Consider the following 20,469-nt stretch of genomic DNA (forward strand, 5'->3'; position numbering starts at 1 on the left):
TATATATATATTGTAATACATTACATATTATTGCTTTTATATTAATTTGATGTCGATATTAAAGCGACAAACGTAAAAAATATATTCACTTGATTCACGAGCGTGAAAACCAGCAGCGTATTCCATACACGTTGTGTCTCTCGAGTTCCCAGCCATGCTTCAATGCTTTATAATGGCATACATTTATCATTCATACGCTGCATAGTTGACGCAGGTTATTATTACATAGTCAAATGGCTTTTCATCGAGCACTCGGGAGCCTCAAACGCTGAAGCATAATCAATTGACTAGCCGTGCATTTCATAAATCATCGAAAATGTTGCGTTTCTAAGCGCAAACAAATAGATCGTACATTTTCTAAGTACCTGCATTTCCGTTTTGCTCGGCGAATCATAAAAAAATGCTGACGGCGACAAACATTTTCAAATTATGAATAGAAATATTCATAGGAATATCCATAGAGAATATTTGAAGAAGTAGCAGACACATCGCGATCGATAATATCGATCCGCCAACAGGTGTAACTATTCTTAAATGGAACGTGATAATAATGCCTAAGAGGCCTTGGAAAGGCGTACCATTGAAGTCGCGAATAGAGGCGATGCTAATTGAATGCTCTTAGATATATTATTTAACAACTGCATGCGCTTCGCGAGTCTCTTGAGCCTATTCCGAATAAGTCTCAACTCCATTATATTCGCGCGCTTATGTCGAATCTCACATTCATCAAAATGAATAGAGGTTGATAATTTTTCGGCTCCCAAAGAAAATTACATAAATACTTATTCTTTTAACTCTGTGTCGAATAAAGCTAAAGCTTAAAAATTTCTCGTTCACGAGCGCATCAATATTATTTTAAACTAAAAAGAAATACTGATATCAAATTACTTTTGGATGTCCTTCAGAATTCGTCTGCAGGAGCTCTCGCACGTTATTCGCGCGTATCGGTCAGAAATTTAATTTCAAGTTTTATCGTTTATTTCAGCTCTCGGATTGTTGAAAGAAAACGATAAACAAATCATAGAAAAATGCTTGAGGAGTTCAGGTTTAGAGTCGAGGGATCGGGGATCTCGCGTGACAGCCTCGGCCACCTGTAGCTGACGATATTGATCAGGCCGAAAGATGGCCACGCCCGGGTTCACTCTCGCGTCGCTGCGACCCCCGTGTCGGAATCCCGCTTCTCCCTCGTCACCCTCTTCCAGTCTCTCTTCTCTCTTTCTCCCGACTGTTGCTGCCATTGCAGCCGTATGCCGCATGCGGCGATGCGCCATTCCCGGTCCCGGCGAATCTGCAATTGATTATGAACAAGTGCGTCGTTACTGTTCCAGCCGCGTTCATGCACGTGCGTGATAATATCGAGGAGCTGGGGAAAGTCGCCGACGACACAGACCTGCTGTTCCTGAAGGGCCTCCTCGACAGCCCGGTCGTCACGTCCCTCGTGAAGGTGAGTAAGCCCTATCTCGAAATTGAATCGCGGGTTTCAGTCCAAGAGATTGTCTTGTGTGATTGTCCGGATGCCTTTCGACATTTTTTGGTTTTTATTCATCAATAGATGATTAGATAGGAAAATTGCCACGTAAAGTTCTTTTTCATCGATGTTGTATTTCTTAACGTAGAATACGAAAGATACAATATACCAGTCAACAACTAAAAGTAACGTAACATCAATATTACTCTCTAAATTCTTGGAATCTTATTCTAAACAGTGAAAATTGGGCAAGTTTAAAAAGAAGCCAGTTTTAAAAAAATTGAGCCAAATTTTTAATTTTAAGAGAGAGATTTCACTCTTCCGAGTGAGCTTTCACTCTACAAATTTTAGATAGTATAATGTCGCACTCAATAATATAAATGTTACAAAATACATGGTGTAACATAATAGTTACATTGTTGAATACGAAATTATAACATTGGTGTTATGTTGTAAATTAATGTCGACCGGATACTTCGGTTGAATTTTCCTCTTCGTAAATCTGAAGTTTGTTTCTTTTCTTTTAACGTTTTATTTTTATCACTCGGCTTCGGATACGAGAAATTCTAATGGGAAACAGTACCGATTTGCAATTTCCTTCACAACGTGAACAGCTCGTAAATGCGCGAGTGGATATCATTTCGATCCACGCACATTACACTCACAGCTTTGAATGTCTGTCGGTGAGCTCTTCAAACTCTTTTGTTTACTATAACCGTGGAAATTTATGAGGGACACGTGGATCTGTCTGCGGTTCTCATCGCCACTATATCTTTTTGATTTGTTATATCGATGAATAAAAAAAAAAATCTAAAGATTTTCACGCGAGTATTCTGGCCGTCTGCCCTAACAATCCATGTCGTTGAACCGTCCTGCGTGAACGTGTTCGCCACGTTAATGGAATCAATCATTTAGAATGGCGAACGCGACAACCGAAATAAACCGACCGAGTTAAATCCGGGAATATTTTCATGTGCGGCTGTATAGAGTGTAGTGCACGATTCTACAGAGAGAAAATGTGCAGTTCTCTAATTTCTAAATATAGTTTGAAATCTAGGTTTGTGCAGCCTCTGCGAGGAGCGGGGCAGTAACTAAAGAACAGTAACATTTCGATCATTTATACTTATCGCCTATTCTTACTTTAGTATCAACATGGTAACATATAAATTTGACTCGATACACGGAAAGAATGATGATCTGCTGAAGTATCTACACTGAAAAACATTTCTGATTGAAAATGGACGAATCAGAATTTTTTGGTTAAATTTATTAGGATCCTAGTTAAGATAACCGGAATTCTGTATCTTTGATACAATATTTCTAGTAAAATCTACTAGAATAATGTAATAGATTTAATCAGAAAATTCTGATTCGTCCATATTTTCCATCAGAATTACTATTTAATCCAAACAGATCATTTTTCTCAGTGTAAAAATTTAGCTAGATACAGATCTGAAAATATTTTATTGTACTATTAAAATAATTTTGTAGGAATTTCAAGCGTAATGAGCAGTGCCGCAAAAAGTTTTAACATTCTAGCAATTCAGTTTGAGTCCTACATAATTATTTTGATGGTCCAACAAAATTATTTCTATATTTGTATCTAGGTAAAATTTCAGATATTCCACAAACCGTTCTTTCCATGAATATTTACTCACTGTGCAAGAATCTCTTCGTTGCGATACATTCATTGGAACTATAATTCAGCAGTTCTAACAATTTCTTATAGCATTTCTGAGCTAAATATTGCTTTAATGAACTGGGCACGTGAGATATGCAAAATTTTAATAGATTACGTTTTACGCTTATGGTTTGGCTTAGGATAGTATCGCCTCGCTGGAAACTGATTGAGTCGCTCTTTTTGGCGAGGGTTGCGGCGGAGCGGAGGCCCGAAGCTCGTTCATCACTCAGCATGGAGAAAAAGAGGGAATTTCGGGAACATAACCGCGTGCCAGCACGTTAGTTTTATTTCTCTTCCTCGCCCCTCTCTCTCTCTCTCTTTCTTTCTACGTGCCTTTACATGCCTGCATCACACGCTCGTAACATCCGCGCGACACCCACGCTATTTCGGTCGCGACACACTTCCCGCGATCGCGAAGAGAGCCGCGAAAAGAGATGGCCTTCAACAAGAATATTACTAGCGAAGACTAAAAAAACATTGTTATGCGATGCATACGTCCTGACTGTTCGGCTTTATGATTGAGTATACTTTTCCCCTTTTCCGGCGATGGTTTTATATTGAACAAGAGCCTTTTCAGTCTCCCTCATGACATACGTACGTTTTCCCCTCGGCCGAGAACCGGGGACCTACATTCCAGTAATTTTCTACCAGACAAGCAGGTATAACACGTGGATAACAGCAGGTAGAGAACGTCCGGTATCAAGAAGCCGTTAAAGAGTCGGCTCACGTCTTTCGCCTTTTACGCCGAATGAGCCAACAGTGGAAAGTGCCGGCGACTAAAGTGTTCACGCTTTTGTGGAAAAGTTGAAAAATCTCAAAGAGAACATTTAATGAAGATCCGGATAATTGGATAATTATTGAGAAACAAGAAAGAGAAAGAAAAGAATACACATCACACTGGCACACGAAGAAAAATGAAAAGTAACATGTGCTAGTAATTTGTATGGGATTGACAGGTCCATGTGGGGACGGACGTCCACTTATGCAAAATTTACTTTATTTTTCTGATAAATGAGCGATCGTTGTTTAGTCATATTGCACTGAGAGAAGAGAAATAGTTCTGGTAACTATAAATTGACAATCCTAAAACTTAAATACCTGCAACTACTTTTACAAAGTAAGAACTAAAATAGTACTGAATATTATAAAAATAAACAAATGGTAAACGGGCAATTGGGAATTGGCACAGTGAACGGTGCGTAATTTAGCTTTAAAAAAGTTTTATCTTACATAATAAAATTGTATGTTTCAGTTAATATTGTAGCTTTCTTCAGCAAGTAGAGACTCTTACAAAAGATCCATGTAGACTTGTTACAACAAGTGAATTGTTAATCAGGTCGTAATTATTGTGCGGTAATCATTCCTCCATTAAAGAGATGAGCTCACTAGTTACAAGGCTGGATGTTAATAAATGAATTAAAATCTTTAAATTACGTTTGTTTACATTTTTGGATTTGTTGTCTCGGGAATTTTAATATTGTTACCATTATAAAAATATAATATAATATTATAAAAACATAGTATTCGATACTACTGTAGTTCTTATTACTTTAACTAAACTAGTTGCAGATTAAATTTTATAATTGTCAATTTGTGGTTGCTAGAACTATTTTTTCTCTCAGTATGTAAGATACTTTTTACATTTCGTAAAACAAATCTATAAATTACCATGCATCTCAATTGAATTTACTCTATCGCCAAGTATTTTTGCTTTAACGCTGACTTTACTGCACGGTGAAAAACACAAATGTATAAAGTCTTGAGAGAAATTGTTCGTGCCTACAGTCTTGAGAACAGTATGATTTACCTTCTGTAAGATAATATACTTGAATTTACTATAAGTACCTTACATCTCCGGTATTCTTTCAGCCAAGTAAAGTTTGTTATAAGCTCGGCCAGAATATTTTTTACTGGTCTGATAAGACAAAAATTACTTGACCATTTTTTTCTCCAAAGTCGGTAATTACCTGAACAAGCACCTCCATCCATGCTGCATCCCATGAGAAAAATTATAATCCGCATGCGACGAGTTACGAGGCATGAGAGAGGGGATTGAGATTTACTGTCACACTCAATTGGCCAAATTGCTATCTTTCTCTCCTTAATAATAATTACGGATAATTGGCTGTGACCCCCCCGCGGGGACCTCTTGATTGGGCGTAGGTCATAGGCGCCTCCGAGTTGTGGAGTCATCGCTCGTGCATGTCGCAGAAATGTCCAGGCGCGAGCATGCGTGTCGCGGCGGTAACATGTTTTGTAAGTCCGTAGCGTGTACAACGAGACGATATGTAATTTCAGTCGGTGAGTTGGCTTTGCGATCGCGCACAGGAGGAAGAGTGGGAGAGACACACACGCGGCATGCGTGTCGATCCACGTGTGTAGGTGACAGGACTGTACGTTCGTACAGTCCTCCATCGTGGTTCTTATCAGACGTGCATATATATTCTTTATCTCGCACTTGTCTCGGATGAAGTTTCCCACGTAACTGAATCCGCTATTTCGACTCTTGCTAGAAATTACTTTTGACTATTTGACTATCATCTTTTTATTGAGTAAATACTTATTTATTGTAAATAAATGTTTACTTAGTAGATACTATTGAAAGAAATTTATTAAGATTTAATAAATTTTTTTAGTACATGTTTTATTTGGTATATAGTTTCAAATAATTTCGTACATTTTTGGAAAATAAGAAAAAGTAAGAAAACTCTCTAGAATTTACTTTTGACTTTTAACGAAAGGCTGGCTCTCTTTTCTTGCTGCGAACATACAGATAATGATGGATAACGATTTTGCTGATCGCTAGTGTTCGGTTACTGAACGCGCAATTACATCATTCGGCTGACGTTATTTGTAACTCGACTTGAACTGCTGAGTCTTCAAAACGGTGACACATTTAATAATGGAGCGTTCAAGTGTGCTCGATCGTTAAATGACTATGCAGTCTGTCTATGAGCAATTTGTTTTTAAAATTGGAAGCTTTACAAGCTGAAAACATATTGCCATTCCACCTGTCGTATAATTTAGAGTAATTCGTTCGAACGTGGTTTTTCTTAAATACCTAAATATTTTTCGTTTACAATTGGAACGAACGCAACTGATAGATCTCCACCACGACGTGGCGAGGTTCTTTATTACGAGCTCTATGTCTGTCCTACAATCTTAAATCATTTTCGAGAGACGTCAAATTATACCAAAGAGAAGCATCGATATCGATTTTGATTGCAGCTATTCTTTTTAAATGGGATCACACTCGTAAAGGCTGCTAAATATTAGAAACCTTATAAGTCTGGTTAAAGCAGGTCAGTCTAATCGATTGCCGTTTACATTGAAAAAAATACTAAATTTTAATAAATATTTGTTTGAATAGTTCTAAGTGAAAATATTTACTGAAAGTAAGAGAATATATTTATTTGATACAAAAGTCATTAATTTTATTTGACTATCATCTTTTTATTGAGTAAATACTTATTTATTGTAAATAAATGTTTACTTAGTAGATACTATTCGAAGAAATTTATTAAGATTTAATAAATTTTTTTAGTACATGTTTTATTTGGTATGTAGTTCAAATAATTTCGTACATTTTTGGAAAATAAGAAAAAGTAAGAAAAAAGAAATAGATAGCTTATTCATTCACCATTTTTTATCTACTTTGACTCTTATTACAGGATCTCTAATAAATGTAACAATAACAAGCCTCTCATTTGTGTCAACAGTGTTTTCTAAATGAAAAATAGTAAATATACGGACATTTCATATTCATATTTCTTCATGTTAATGAAAGCCATTTATTTTAGAGTCGTGGTACACAAAAAACTTCGGCAGTAAAACGTAAAGCCGAATTGGCCAATCACAATAGACATCGTAAAGTCATAATGTAAGCAGTAGCAAATCCAACATGTTGATTTCCTTACTTACGTTTTACTGCTTAAGTTTTTCTGTGTACTACGGCCCTTACAATTCCGAAACGTTCCCGCGTCCACTGAAAGAGTTTCACTTTGTATCAGCTTTAAAAGCCTGGATTATAAAACTGTGTCAATGAACTAACGCACGATAGCGTTTGCTGATGTCATATTCTCCATTTGAAACAGACCTAGCTTGGATCGATTCGTAATTTGTGAGCTCAGGAAGTGGGAACGAGCGAAGCGCGATAAATAATAAAGTCGGCGAGGAATACGTTGACGTTAAATTCAGAAAAACCGTCGAAAGAAGTGGTGCTTGGAACCAGAGACGATTCCGTTTTGCGACGACCTTGAAACAGTGGTGCCCGGACGAACAAGCTACGCTCCTGAAGCGAACGTAGCGGAGTGTTGCATGCCAGGCCAGGAGAAGGAAGGGCCCCCACCTGTTTCAGAAACGGCAGGCGACTCGCCTGAACGGGCTGCCTACGCGGAGGGAGGTCAGACGACGTCAGTAGGCGCGGCAGACTGACTTTTCCGACTTGCTGCTTGTACGAGAGTGTCGCGTGACGTGAAGAAACCCGAGCATCACCCTCATCAGCATCCTGCGTAGTCGCTTTTACCACCCCCGTTGCGACAGATCTGCTTTCCCACCGTTTGAGAACCGAGCTCTCCCTCACCGATCGATACGACTGCGAGGGCACCGACCACGACCAGTTAAAGCCGCTTAGCTTCACCAGTTCGCATAGAGCACTGCGTCGCGACTCTTTCTTCAGGTGAGACATCGTTTCCCGAGGAAGCGTATAATCTGTGAGAGAGAGAGAGAGAGAGAGAGAGGCGTCTGTCTCTGAGTGAGCAGAAGATCACCTTCGACCTCGCGTTGCTCAACTTCCATGAGTGGGACATACTCATTTCAGTCATTTTTGGAAAGGTGCAATTGAAAAACATGAAACCGTTAGTGACGCGATTGGAGCAGGGTTCAGGTGTGCTGCAATAATGACGGAGTGATCAAAAGACAGCCGGTGGGACCATATGGTTCTATCCGCAGTCGCCAGTGAACCGGGATAAACCCGATAGAAAGGTATCGGAGGAAACTGGCTGCATTCGATGAGAACGAATCGACTCGCCTGATGATATTCCGAAGAGAAATGGCTGGATTTTGTTCACCTTGCCATAACTTCACTGATCGTTCTTACCGCGATTCGCGTAAGCGAGGTGCGGCTTTTTTTTTTTTTTTTTTTTTTTTTGCGAAGATCATTCGCAGATCGCTCTCTTGAACGCTCTGTTCTCTTTGAGAAAAGAAACGAGTTCCGAGCGATTCGTCTCGCAAAGCGATTCTCTTGCAGCGAAGCGGATAAATAAATGCCGCGGCTTTATAGTCCATAAACGCAAGTACGACGTGCGGCGCGCCTTGGACGCAGCCTCCGGTAAATCTTCCGTCTCTCCTGACGCAATCAGATACAATACTCGACGCACGGGGAGTCCGTACGAAGTAAACGGTACGAGAAAACGACCGCGGCGGGCTTGATGACCCGCGACGAAGTGCGTCGATAAATCTTGCACGATGGACGTCGATTTACAGATTTTCGCGTTTGAACTTCGCGAGCACGTGGGCGCGCGCGTTGAGCAAACAAGTCGAACAAACAGGAAGCTTGACGTTGAAAAATTTCCGGAGGAAAGTCGCCGTTTCTCGTAGATCGTTAATCATTGAGAGAAATTCACAATGCGCCGATTCCGCAATGCGCCTCGCGAGAGCACGTACGATGATGAGGGAATCTCTCGTTCGACCGCGTAAAACGCGCGTGTATAATGATCGTTGCAGTTCACGATTCTCGAGAGAAAATAATTTAGTGATGAATCATCGACTTACGACGGCAATCTACATTTATGCGTCATTGTATTGTGCACCATAATCGCAGAATAATCAAAAAAAGATTTACGGATTTACATTGACCGTTTTCTGTTTATTTTTATAATATCGTCATCGTCGTCATCATCATCATCATCATCATCATCATCATCATCATCATCATCATCATCATCATTAGCACTATATGGATCTTGATTTCTTCATTGGTTACTTTCTAAATTCTTTAAAATGTAATCTCTAAAGAGTGAAAATTGAACAGTCTTGAAAAAGAGTGATTTAATTTTTAATCTTTAAGAATGATGAGCTTTCTACATTTCCTAAGATTTAAGACGTAAAAAATTGACTAATAATCATTATTCTTCTCACATTCGAGTGTGATTGATCAATTCCTTACGGCTTAAGATTTAAAGTTCAGATAATGGCTTGTTGTAGAAAGCCCATGAGATTTCACTCTTCAAAGTACGAGTCCCTCTGAAAATTTTAGAGAATATAGTTAATTATATAATTTTTTATAGCAATGTTTGAAAGGGTTGTAAACTTTAACGTGTAGGTTGTAAGTTTCTTTTAAGAATCTCTCGTTATGTTTAAAAAAAAACAATGCTTTTAAGATACGTTAAGAAGGTCAGTTTATTAAGATTGTCTGGGATATTGGAAAATGCGCTATTTCAAACGTGTCGTCGAACGAGTCGGAATGGCCTACTTTCCCAATTACTCGTTCATTGTAAACTCTGAACTCCGCGGGTAGGGTGAGACTAAATGTCTTTCGTGTCGATTAAATTAACTCTAATCCGATTGAACTCCGTTAGCATTCGCATCATTGCATGTCAGTGATCTTTAACAACGCGTTAATAGCCGGATTTTTTTCCAATGTATCCCATCATTTCTTATGCAGCCTGTAATTTCTTATACAGACCTTCTATCATTCTCAACTGCACGTTTCAAGAAATATTTCTCTTCTCAAACGAAAATTACAAGTTGTACTTGAAGAAATCTGTTGATTTAACGTACTTTCTTTATTTGCTTCTCTTTCTGACTGAAATAAGGACGTAGACCGCATGGATTTAACGCGGAAACTTGTTTCAATTTCGAGTGACAATAAAAGCTATTAAATAAATTATTATTACATTTTTACGGAAAGCATGGTTTTGTTAAAGTATTTAAAAATTTAATTAGATACACACACACACACACACACACACACACAATCTGACTTAAAAACTATTTGAGGATCAAAATAATTATGTAGGACGCTCAAACTGGATGCTAGAATGTTAAAACTTTTTACAGCATTGCTCATTATGCTTGAGATTCCTACGTATAAATTCCTACGTAATTATTTTGATAATTCAACAGAATTATTTTCGAATCGAGCTAAATTTTTAGATATTTAAACAAACTCGTTCTTTCCATGTTTTCTTGTGAATTAAAGAATATGAAACAAAACAAGTAATTGCGAATCTACAGACAGTGCATACAGAAATAAAGACTTAAAAAATGTTTAAAAAGAAAAAGAAAAGAAGTTAAGGAACGTTTTAATCGATGTAACATGATCCGAAAAGAAACGTTGTTGCGACTTGGAAATATCAACAATGCGTCAACGGGACGCTGAGGGAGGATACGAGTTGTGGAGGAGTAACATTTCTAAACCTCGTGAGAAAAACCAGTTTTTCAGGTCCAGATTTTGAACCTTCTGTCTTTGTTTGCGTGCCAGGTGCAGGAGCGTCTCGAGGACCCGCCGGTGCCTGTAGAGCCGGTATGCTCATCCGTCTGTGACATCGTCGACGAGGTGTGCCACGCCTTCCAAGCTTCCAGGGATTCTCACGTTAAAGAGCTAGTGAATCTTCTCGGTAACGTGCACCTAAGGGCGCTCCTGGAGACACACGACGCGGTCGTAGAACGTAGAGAAGCACCTTCCAAACCGCCTGATCCGCTCGCGTTAGCGATGCCGACGAATAAGAAGGAGGCAATGCCTATCAGGGTCGTCGGCCTTCGGAGGCAACCGGATGAACCCCTGGTACGTCCATACGGTAAACCAATGTAGAAATAACTCTGCCGGAAAATAAACAAAAATTGTATTATTTAATGTTGAAGAAAAAATAGTTCAACAATTCTAATTTCGATTAGTCCGTTCGAAGATTCTTTTCTCTTCTTTCCGTTCAACTCCTCTTTCTCTCTCTCTCTCTCTCTCTCTTAAAAACAACGTAATTACTGTAGTTATTCAATGAGATTATTTGATACTGCGACATGTAGAAACTAAGTTTAGAATCTAAAACGAGATTGGAAAAGTTTACCGCGAGAGAAGCTCTTCCTTCGCGAATTAGTCCGCCAGACTCGCCCGAAGAAAAGACGAAGATATTGCAGTAAATAAGTACGAACGTTTATTTCTCTGACATGCCATGTATTTCGGCGATTTTCTGATACTACGCGTTTCTTTAAGATATTCAAAAGCGCCGAAATATGGCTAGCGATTCTCTGCGTTACACTTATTAAGGCATTATTCACCGAGTTACGCAAGGAAGACTCCAATGTCGCAAGTGAAATACGCTTTAATTCGACGTAATTAGATAAGAGCGAGACGTTATTTTTATATCCGTATTTTTTCAGGGTCTGACGGTGCAAGTGGATGAAGCTGGAAATATGATCATCGCTAGGATCCTTGGTGGTAGCACGGCGGCTCGTCAAGAACTTCTGAAGACCGGCGAGGTAATACTCGAGGTCAACGGCAAGAGAGTCCGAAACCCTGAAGAACTCCAACAGGCGATTCAGGATGCCAAGGAGAATCTATCTTTGAAATTGGCTCCAGGCATCGCCTCGGAAACGAACCAACCTCTCAAGTCCACGGTAAGCTACAAGCTGTTTTTCCATCTCGATGCCTCTGGTAACAACTATGTTCTCATTCTCCTTCCTTACGGTGCTCATTCAAGCTCGAAGAACACGACGTCGGCGTTGTAATCGCAAAGCAATGAAAATTCATAATAATTTCGTCAAGTTGCCGCTTTAATTTGATTTGTCATTGCAGTGTTACATGAGGGCTCTCTTCGATTACGATCCCTCGGAGGACACTCTTCTGCCCTGCCGAGAAATCGGTCTACCTTTCCAGAAGGGCGATATCCTTCAGATTGTTGACCAGGCTGATCCGAATTGGTGGCAGGCGAGAAGAGTGGAGGGCGAGAATCTTGGATCGCCCGGACTGATACCCTCGTTGGAGCTGGAAGAGCGTAGAAAAGCATTCGTACCCCCCGAAGCCGATTTCGTTCATAAAATCAGCATCTGCGGTACTAGGATATCTAAGAAGAAGAAGAGAAAGATGTATCAATCCAAATCGAACGGCGAGTTTGATAGTGCCGAATTGCTTCTTTACGAGGAAGTCGCTCGGATGCCGCCGTTTCGACGCAAAACTTTGGCTCTGGTCGGACCACGCGGCGTAGGTCGTCGGACACTGAAGAACAGGCTGATCAACAGTGATCCCGAAAAGTTTGGCACTATCGTACCCTGTAAGAAATATTTAATTAATTCATGTTTCATCAATCGATACTGGCTTGATTATCGATACTGAGCGAATGTAATCTCTTTGCAGACACATCGAGACCGCCTAGAGTTCTCGAAGAGGACGGCAAGAGTTACTGGTTTACCGATCGCCAGTCCATGGAGATCGATATCAAGGAACACAGATTCCTGGAACATGGTGAACACGGTGGACATTTATATGGCACAAAACTGGACTCGGTGCGGGAACTGATCAGAGCCGGCAAGATGTGCGTGCTAGACTGCAGTCCAGCTGCACTCAAAATCCTTCATAACAGTACCGAATTTATGCCTTATGTTATATTCATCGCCGCGCCCGGGATGGAGCAGCTGAAGTCTTTATACGATCTCGGGAGATCGACTGGTGCCAGTAGTCGAAATCTAACGGTATTCTTATCCAAAGTTTGCACCTGTATTTTCATAAAAATTGTCTTTCCCTATATCTCAAATCTCTACATTCTCTTTAGAGCTCCCCCTCGATTTCATGCGATGCTAGCAATCTATATGCGACAATTTATTTCATTGTTTATTTTATTTTTATTCCATCACTTTAGTTAATTGTTGTATAAATTTGATGTTGGCTTTGCTAGTTCGACCGCCAGAGTTCCATCAGGTACAGCTCGAGAAGAGCCAGGACACTGGAATCTCTCGCATCTTTATATGAGGTTTGTACCGCATGATTCGTATTGTTTTATTATATTATTATGCAGCATGTATTTACAGCAATCTGGAATGTCACAAAATTATTAATAGTTATCGATTTAGTTACGTATTTTAGTATCTCTCTTTCGCACGATATTCTTTGATTTTAATTCTTAGAATAGAGTTCTTTAATGCTTAATCACGGGAGCCATGAAAATAATATCATCTTTCTCTTGATAAGTTCGTGTCCTTACACAATAAATGTAATCAAATAATTCTTTAAACTCTTTCTATAACCCGCGATATTAAAGAAACCAAGCTACGTTCGTGATCTCGTCTAAAATGCATCTTACACGCTTTTATCATGAATTAATTAGAAAAAAAAAATTTTATACAATAAAACATTGTGAAAACAAGAAATTGATTAATGATCCATTTCATAGGAGGACGATTTAAAATCCACGTTGGAGGAATCTGCGGCCCTGCAGAGAGCCTATGAAAAGTACATCGACCAAGTGATTGTAAATGAAGATTTTGACAATACGTTCAGGCAGGTGATCGCAGCTTTGGATGCCTTAGCCACAGAGCATCAGTGGGTGCCGGTCAATTGGATCTACTAATTAAGTTCTGAATTCAGTGTTCGACATTGAAAGACTCGAGAGTCAAGGGCTGCTAGAAATTTTAGCGCGAATAAAAGAAAAATTTGTTTATTACTGCCCACATCACGTAATCAGACTCCGTTTGTCGCGCGGCTAGGAAAACGCAAGGCACGTGTAATCAGAGTACAAAGAATGCTACGAATATCTCACGCCGCGTGAAGCGATATCGACGTTGTCGCGTAAAAAGCGCGGTCAAGAATCTCATTATTATCGTTTATCATAATTAAATATAGCGTTTACGTTAGTTTGTTATAGATTTACAAACGACCCGTTTTGCGTACGAAATCTCATTAAAAATCCTTGTTTCACACATTATACATTAAATCATAATGTATAGCCTTCCCATACAGCACAGAATTTGCAGCAATATTGCTGCAAAATCTCTGAAATATTGCTGCAACATTCAATGTTGCAACTTTTGTACAACTTTGTGCTGTAGGAATTACAGAGACCCGCGAATCTTCTCAGTAATGATATGTGAGACTGGTTATACTCAAAAATGGAAAGTGAGTATTTTTTTACAATGAAAAATCATATCGTACGCTACATTTTTACTGCCAATCTCGACAACGATTGTAGAAGCAATTCGGGTCGATTGATGTGTTAGACCGCCGTCCAATTAATTTTAGTGTATTTTTAATTTAATTAACGATAACTGCGTACATATGTACGATCATTTATACCTATTCGCGACTCCGCTATACACCTTTCTCGAATTCTGTTTCGTGTTTCATTTTGCTATTCGTGCACGCTAAAGTAATATTCCTGGCATGGAGTGCCTTAATAACGCGAAGATTATAGGCAGTATTCATATTCGGTTCTTATATTTTAAGATCGTCTTAAGATACTAATACGGTTATTTGATTGGTTCATGACATCTTAAAACTGTGATGTACGTAAGACGGTCCTAAGGTCCAACTATGAATATCGCTCTACAATTGATTTAATGCGAAGACCTATTATGTCGACTTGACATACTCATCTTGCATTCGGGTTTCACATGATGGATAAAACTAACCATTGCCTTTTTTCTAACGTCTCCGACGGACAGTCGCATATTCACGCATATGCATTCACACGTATATACACATTCGAATTTTTTAATTCACACATGCATCTTAAAAAAATACATATACTTATAGGTTAAAAGGATTGCTTTGTACACAGAATACAACTATAAATATAACTGTATATTAAATCGAGACACCTGTCCCGAAGAGCAACGTGATGCACGATGTGGAATAAAGTTTATCGAGCATTTGTTACGGATTAGAATTGTGCAACGAATGAATTATTATTTCAGTATTCCTGTCCTCGCTCCTTTTTCAGGATTCTGCGAAAGGACGTTTTTTTATCAAACTGAAAATGTTACTAACGATAGATATAAGGATTTAATAAGTTTTTTATCATCATTATAAATTGAAAATATGTAATTAGGTAAAACAATCATTTTTATACATGTGTATTATATTCTCTTTTTCTCTTTTTTAATACAAATCTGTATCAGATTTTTCTCATACATGTAAAAATTAAAACAGATAAAAATAAAAATCTCAGGGAAATTAATTTCTTTTACAAATAATATTTTATATTTATTTAAAAGAATATATACGAACGTTCTTTATAAACTTCTGTAAATAGATTTATGCATCATAAGTACTGTTATATAAATAACATCTATAACGTTTTATTTTTATTATTTGTTATTATTTAAAACAAATGAAAATAAAAGTCTCAAGGGAATTAATCTCTCTTATAAACACCTTATTTATTATATTTATTATTACAAAGGAATATACAGGAAGCGTGTTTAATGATCGTAAATAAATTTATATTTGCGTTATAAACTTTCATAAACAGCACATATAACGTTTTTATTTCATAAAAGTAATTAAAAGTGTTCCTTTAATCTTTTATTTATGAAACCTAATCTTTTGAAAATATATTAACGTTATTAATTTTCACTAATGATTGACATTACAGGAATAATGAACTAGTGACGAAAATAAAAAACGACCTTATCAAATGTTATCGACGTTATCGTTCAAATAAATTAAATGGAGAAAAATTTTTCTCAATGCGAAAGTGGCGGTCTCGAAATTATAAGGCCGGTTCCTTTTATGTGCACTATTTGTGTGAAATTCCTCGTTCTTCTCTCACCTTCCGATGCGCGGATATATATCCGTCTTCTTTGTAAGTGCAGCAGATATGTACGAAAACGGATCAAACGGGGCCTACCGGCCTACCGGCTGATCGGCCAATGGCAGCGTATTATCTGCCACGTTTCAAGGTGGCAGAGTGGCTTGTCATAAACTCATGACACGTACGTGTCGTGCGGGAAAATCTTCGGTCCGCTGTAAGCGATCGTCGCGTACCGTCCCCTCGCCGTCGTCGGGAAGATGCAAATGCTACGGCAACTGGACGTGCACCCGAAGGTGCGCGAGGAGGCAGATATCCTCGTGAGGACTTTCAGCGGTGCTATCGGTAAACACAGTGTACTCTGTCGCGATACCGAACGACGATGATAATCGTCCGTCGCCGGCGAAAATGAAGGCTGGAGAACCGCAACGAGGACCGAATGTATCGTTTACATTCCACTGCGCTAAATAGTGTTGCTTGGTGCGAGGCGAAACGATACCGGCGAGCGATTAACCTCCTAGAATTTCTCCGCTCTCTGTTGACATCTCATTAAAATACTTGACTGAAATATTTTTATGAGTTACAATATATTCCATTAAAATATTTTATCTGGATAATCCGGATAATAAACATTTTAATTCGCGTCCTGTAATATTCGTACAAATATTTACGTTTGTTTTGTTTCTCCGTGTTTCTTGATGTTTGTAAATAAAAATTATTTGTTTACACTTGGCCGATAGTAAATAAAGCGCAGTTTGACGTATATTATGTTTGATAAAACGCCTGTTCTCTTTTTAACTGAACTTTTGCACCAGTTCATCTTTCTTTCTTTTCTTTCCATCTGGAAAGAAAAGGAAGGAAGATAAACTGGTGCAAACGTTCAGTTAAAAAGAACAGGCCTAAGAATTGACCTCACCAATGTTACACCAATGCAAATGATGAAATAATGCCTTTTCAGTTACAATCATTAGTACAATCATCATGGGCATACTGTTTTTGTCAGAGATAAACTATTATCTTACACCAACTATGAGCGAGGAATTATTTGTAGACACATCCAGAGGTTCTAAATTGAGAATCAACTTGGATATAATAGTCCCCGCTATATCTTGTGATCGTAAGTATAAATTGCACCGGTACATAGGCGAAGAATGATATCAGTCTCAGTCATTTCAGTGTTTTGCAGTTTTATCATTAGACGCCATGGATACAACAGGCGAACAGCATTTGCACATAGAGCACAATATTTTTAAGAGACGGTTAGACCTGAATGGTAACCCCATAGAAGATCCACAAAGGACAAGTAAGCATAATATTTACAATATATACAACACCAGCTAAAAGTGCCATGTAAAAAAATGTTTTATTGTAGATATTACAGATGCAAAGGCCATGAGTAAAACTACAGAGAAGGTAATGCAAGATTTCTATAGGTATCTTCTGACTAAAATTTCCATTTGGAAATTAGTTGTTATTAGATAGAACATTTTTTTACAGGCAGTGGAGATCGGTTCTACTACAGAGCTCTGTGGAGATTGCTATGGAGCAGCCACAGACACTATGAAGTAAGATCCCATTTTTATTAGGACACTGAAGTATAATTCTATTAGTATCCTACTTGCAGTAGATCTTATTTATAAGATTAATCTACAATGCTCTTTACTTCTTGTTTCCTATTTTTTTTATTCATTTTTATCTCGTCTTTTTGTTTCTTATCCTGTTTCTTCGATTTTATCATCAGGGTAGCGATCATGTAACTTTTTCCCTAGGACAGAAACGTGAAAATTCTTTGTATATATATGTGTGTATATATGTACGAACATACCATAAAAATTTTCACTTTTCACGTTTCCAGTCTAACAAAAAAGTTACATAATCGTTATCCTGGGCATCTATTATGGAACAAAATCGGAATGGATTCCGATTGGAATTATTCAATTATTCTCTAGATTTTTATTGTGTTTTCTGGAATCCATTTTGATTTTGTTCCATGATAGATGCCCAGAAAAGAAGTTGATAAAGTTGGAAGAGACAAAAAAATGATTATCAATAAAACAATCGCAAAGAGGAAAAAAGGAAAGAAGTAAAAATAATAAAAAGTGAGAAATGAAAAAGCAAACAGTACATTGTAGATTAGTTGTTCTTTTTAGTTGAACTTCTACAGTTTACTCTCTAAATTCTTTGAAAATTTTACTTTAAAGAGTGAAATTCACTCTAAAAATTTTAGATAGTATTTTTTTTTTTTTCTATTAAGAAAAAATCTATCAAACCTATATTTTATAAAATTTCATTTGTTTGCAGATGTTGCAATACCTGCGAGGATGTATGGGAGGCCTATAGACGAAAAAAGTGGGCTCCGCCGGATCCGGCTGACGTTAAACAGTGTCAGAATGACAAATCCATGGATAAACTCAAGCATGCCTTCACGCAAGGTTGTCAGATCTATGGTTATATGGAAGTGAATAGAGTTGGTGGTAGTTTTCACATCGCGCCAGGCGCCAGCTTCTCGGTCAATCATGTTCACGGTGAGCTAATAAAACTCAAGTTTTTTTTTTAAACAATATTTCCAGTGCCATGAGCTCGTTCTTTGATGCTGCAGTGCACGATGTTCAGCCTTACACTTCATCCCATTTCAATATGACGCACAAGATTAGACATTTAAGTTTTGGGCTTAACATCCCAGGGAAAACAAATCCTATGGATGGCATGACAGTGGTCGACATGGATGGTATGTCCTTGAGATCCTTAATTCTATTTTTATTAAAGACTTAATGACTCGCGCTTACAATATAAACAGTGCAACGAAAAAGATAGGTTGCGAGATACTCAATAACATAGCTTTGTTTACATTGTTGACTCATGTACTAGCATCGTATCCCTGTTCCGATAGCCATGAATGTACCGAATGTGCCGCCACCTTGAAGCATTACCTTGCCGACGCTGTTTAACAATTCTCTTCCCCTTAATCCATATCTGAAAAAAAGTTTCATAATTATATTCAAATTTTCTAATGCGTATGTACCGATATTTTCTACATGCATTTTAAATACCTAAGAGCAGAAAATCCTCCAAAGAGTGCACCAGAGGCCATTCCTACACAAAATCCAATTGTGAAACCTAATTTCATTCTATCGAAACAAGTCGGTCCTTGTTGATAGGCTCCTCCAGGTACCACCGGCATCGTGCAGCCTACGAAACAGTTGTAATGCCAGTATTTGTTTCACTTTCCATAAACTATCTTTTTTTATAGTTTTCGATTTTAAGTAACAATATCTTCAAAATGAAGAGAGAACTTGATAAACTAAATACACTTTTCTTGAGCAGCTTTGCAAGTTTTTCTTTTATGATAAATAGAAAAATTTTCCATAATTTTGAATAGAATTAAATGTTTTTATGGAGTTTATATTGACACATACAAAGTTGATTGTGTACACACTTACTGTTAAAATGTCTGTTACGTAATCTTGTGGCGTGCGCAGTTAATCGAGAGTGATATTGTTCTTACTTTTCAATTTTGTGTTTGATCGTAATTTTTGTGCAATTGCCGGAATTTCTCAATGCATTGCAGTCGTGTTACAATATCGAGAAGGCGCCATGATGGTTTTACAATTTGCAACGTGATCGAAAAGACAGTTGCGCCGTCTGCTGTTTTCGTTTCGTCTGTACCGTCATCCGTGGCGGGAAATTTCAATTACATATCAGTGAAACATGTACATAAATTTTGTTTTTGGAAAAACTTAAGTCGATATTTGTTCTTATTTTAAAGCCATTTTAAGTAATATCTTGAAATATTAATATGCGATTTCGGCTGATATTCATATTTGATTTTTATATTTAAGACTTAAGTACAACCTTAAGATGTCGTGAACTCATAGTCAGAGCTGTATTAGCATCTTAAAAAATGTCTTAAGAATTACTTAAGATAGTCTTAAAATATAATTGACGATTTTGAGACTGTATTTAAAACGACATTAAATATCTAGAGATACGCTGGTAGTGTCTCGGCACTAAACATGGCGCGAGACACTGCCGTGCCTCCTTTAAACCCGTGTTGATTTCAAAATACTAGCTTCAGATTGGCAACAAACTTGCGATCGGCTTGCGTCTAATGTAAAATAGACTTTTTACGCGAATCGGCGAGTTGCGTCAGATCGAGGTTATCGGATCTCAATAATGGCTGTTAAGAATTAACTATGAATACTAAGATTTACAATTTCTGAGCGTTGTCTTGAAGTGTGTTTACATTCACACATACAGACTTCCTTTTTTTAAATAGAAATAGAAAAAGGAAGACATGAATATCGATACATATCAATATATTTAGAATTTTGGAGTACCAATTTAGTGAAATATAGAATTTTTTTAGAGAAAAATTAAGAAATGTATTATTTATAGAATATAAGATATTAGAATTATATCCCTTTAAAGGATGGTATATAATTCAGAATTCTTTCATTTTTTAGTAAATTAAGGAACTTTTTAAATTACTTCTTTTTTTCAAAGTTGGAGATTTAAATCTACGAACAAGTTCTCTTAAATCCCTTCTCGTAATTACCCCCCCCCCCCCCCCCCCCCCCCCCCCC

At 37.9% G+C, this 20,469-nt stretch overlaps 3 protein-coding genes across 6 annotated transcripts in view; 2 read left to right on the top strand and 1 right to left on the bottom strand.

Annotated features, from left to right (window-relative positions):
* Positions 1-15,101, top strand: part of LOC108756436 (MAGUK p55 subfamily member 2) — an 18,486-nt gene extending 3,385 nt beyond the window's left edge. For 2 of the 4 annotated variants that reach the window (XM_018500246.1, XM_018500247.1), the window contains exons 2-8: positions 1,329-1,444; positions 10,633-10,935; positions 11,526-11,762; positions 11,941-12,415; positions 12,499-12,833; positions 13,037-13,111; positions 13,532-15,101. In XM_018500246.1, coding sequence (XP_018355748.1) covers positions 1,329-1,444; positions 10,633-10,935; positions 11,526-11,762; positions 11,941-12,415; positions 12,499-12,833; positions 13,037-13,111; positions 13,532-13,708 — 1,718 coding nt within the window. In that variant the 3' untranslated portion in view covers positions 13,709-15,101. Of the gene's footprint in view, positions 1-1,328; positions 1,445-3,405; positions 3,427-10,632; positions 10,936-11,525; positions 11,763-11,940; positions 12,416-12,498; positions 12,834-13,036; positions 13,112-13,531 lie in introns of those variants that run through there. The other 2 variants (XM_018500249.1, XM_018500248.1) reach the window with 2 other exon arrangements.
* Positions 15,102-15,896: 795 nt separating this feature from the next.
* Positions 15,897-20,469, top strand: part of LOC108756459 (endoplasmic reticulum-Golgi intermediate compartment protein 3) — a 5,540-nt gene continuing 967 nt past the window's right edge. The window contains exons 1-7 of the mRNA XM_018500291.1: positions 15,897-16,231; positions 16,845-17,003; positions 17,073-17,189; positions 17,259-17,299; positions 17,384-17,451; positions 18,188-18,411; positions 18,486-18,614. Coding sequence (XP_018355793.1) covers positions 16,147-16,231; positions 16,845-17,003; positions 17,073-17,189; positions 17,259-17,299; positions 17,384-17,451; positions 18,188-18,411; positions 18,486-18,614 — 823 coding nt within the window. The 5' untranslated portion in view covers positions 15,897-16,146. The remainder of the gene's footprint in view (positions 16,232-16,844; positions 17,004-17,072; positions 17,190-17,258; positions 17,300-17,383; positions 17,452-18,187; positions 18,412-18,485; positions 18,615-20,469) is intronic.
* On the bottom strand, positions 18,629-19,408 carry LOC108756461 (reactive oxygen species modulator 1). The gene is made up of 3 exons (XM_018500294.1): positions 19,327-19,408; positions 18,937-19,075; positions 18,629-18,859 (listed from the first exon to the last, which is right to left on the bottom strand). The coding sequence occupies exons 2-3, from the start codon at positions 19,065-19,067 to the stop codon at positions 18,751-18,753; spliced, it is 240 nt and encodes a 79-aa protein (XP_018355796.1). The 5' UTR covers positions 19,068-19,075; positions 19,327-19,408; the 3' UTR covers positions 18,629-18,750.

Source organism: Trachymyrmex septentrionalis, unplaced genomic scaffold, assembly GCF_001594115.1.
Source record: "Trachymyrmex septentrionalis isolate Tsep2-gDNA-1 unplaced genomic scaffold, Tsep1.0 scaffold127, whole genome shotgun sequence".
Taxonomy (NCBI): Eukaryota; Metazoa; Arthropoda; class Insecta; order Hymenoptera; family Formicidae; genus Trachymyrmex; species Trachymyrmex septentrionalis.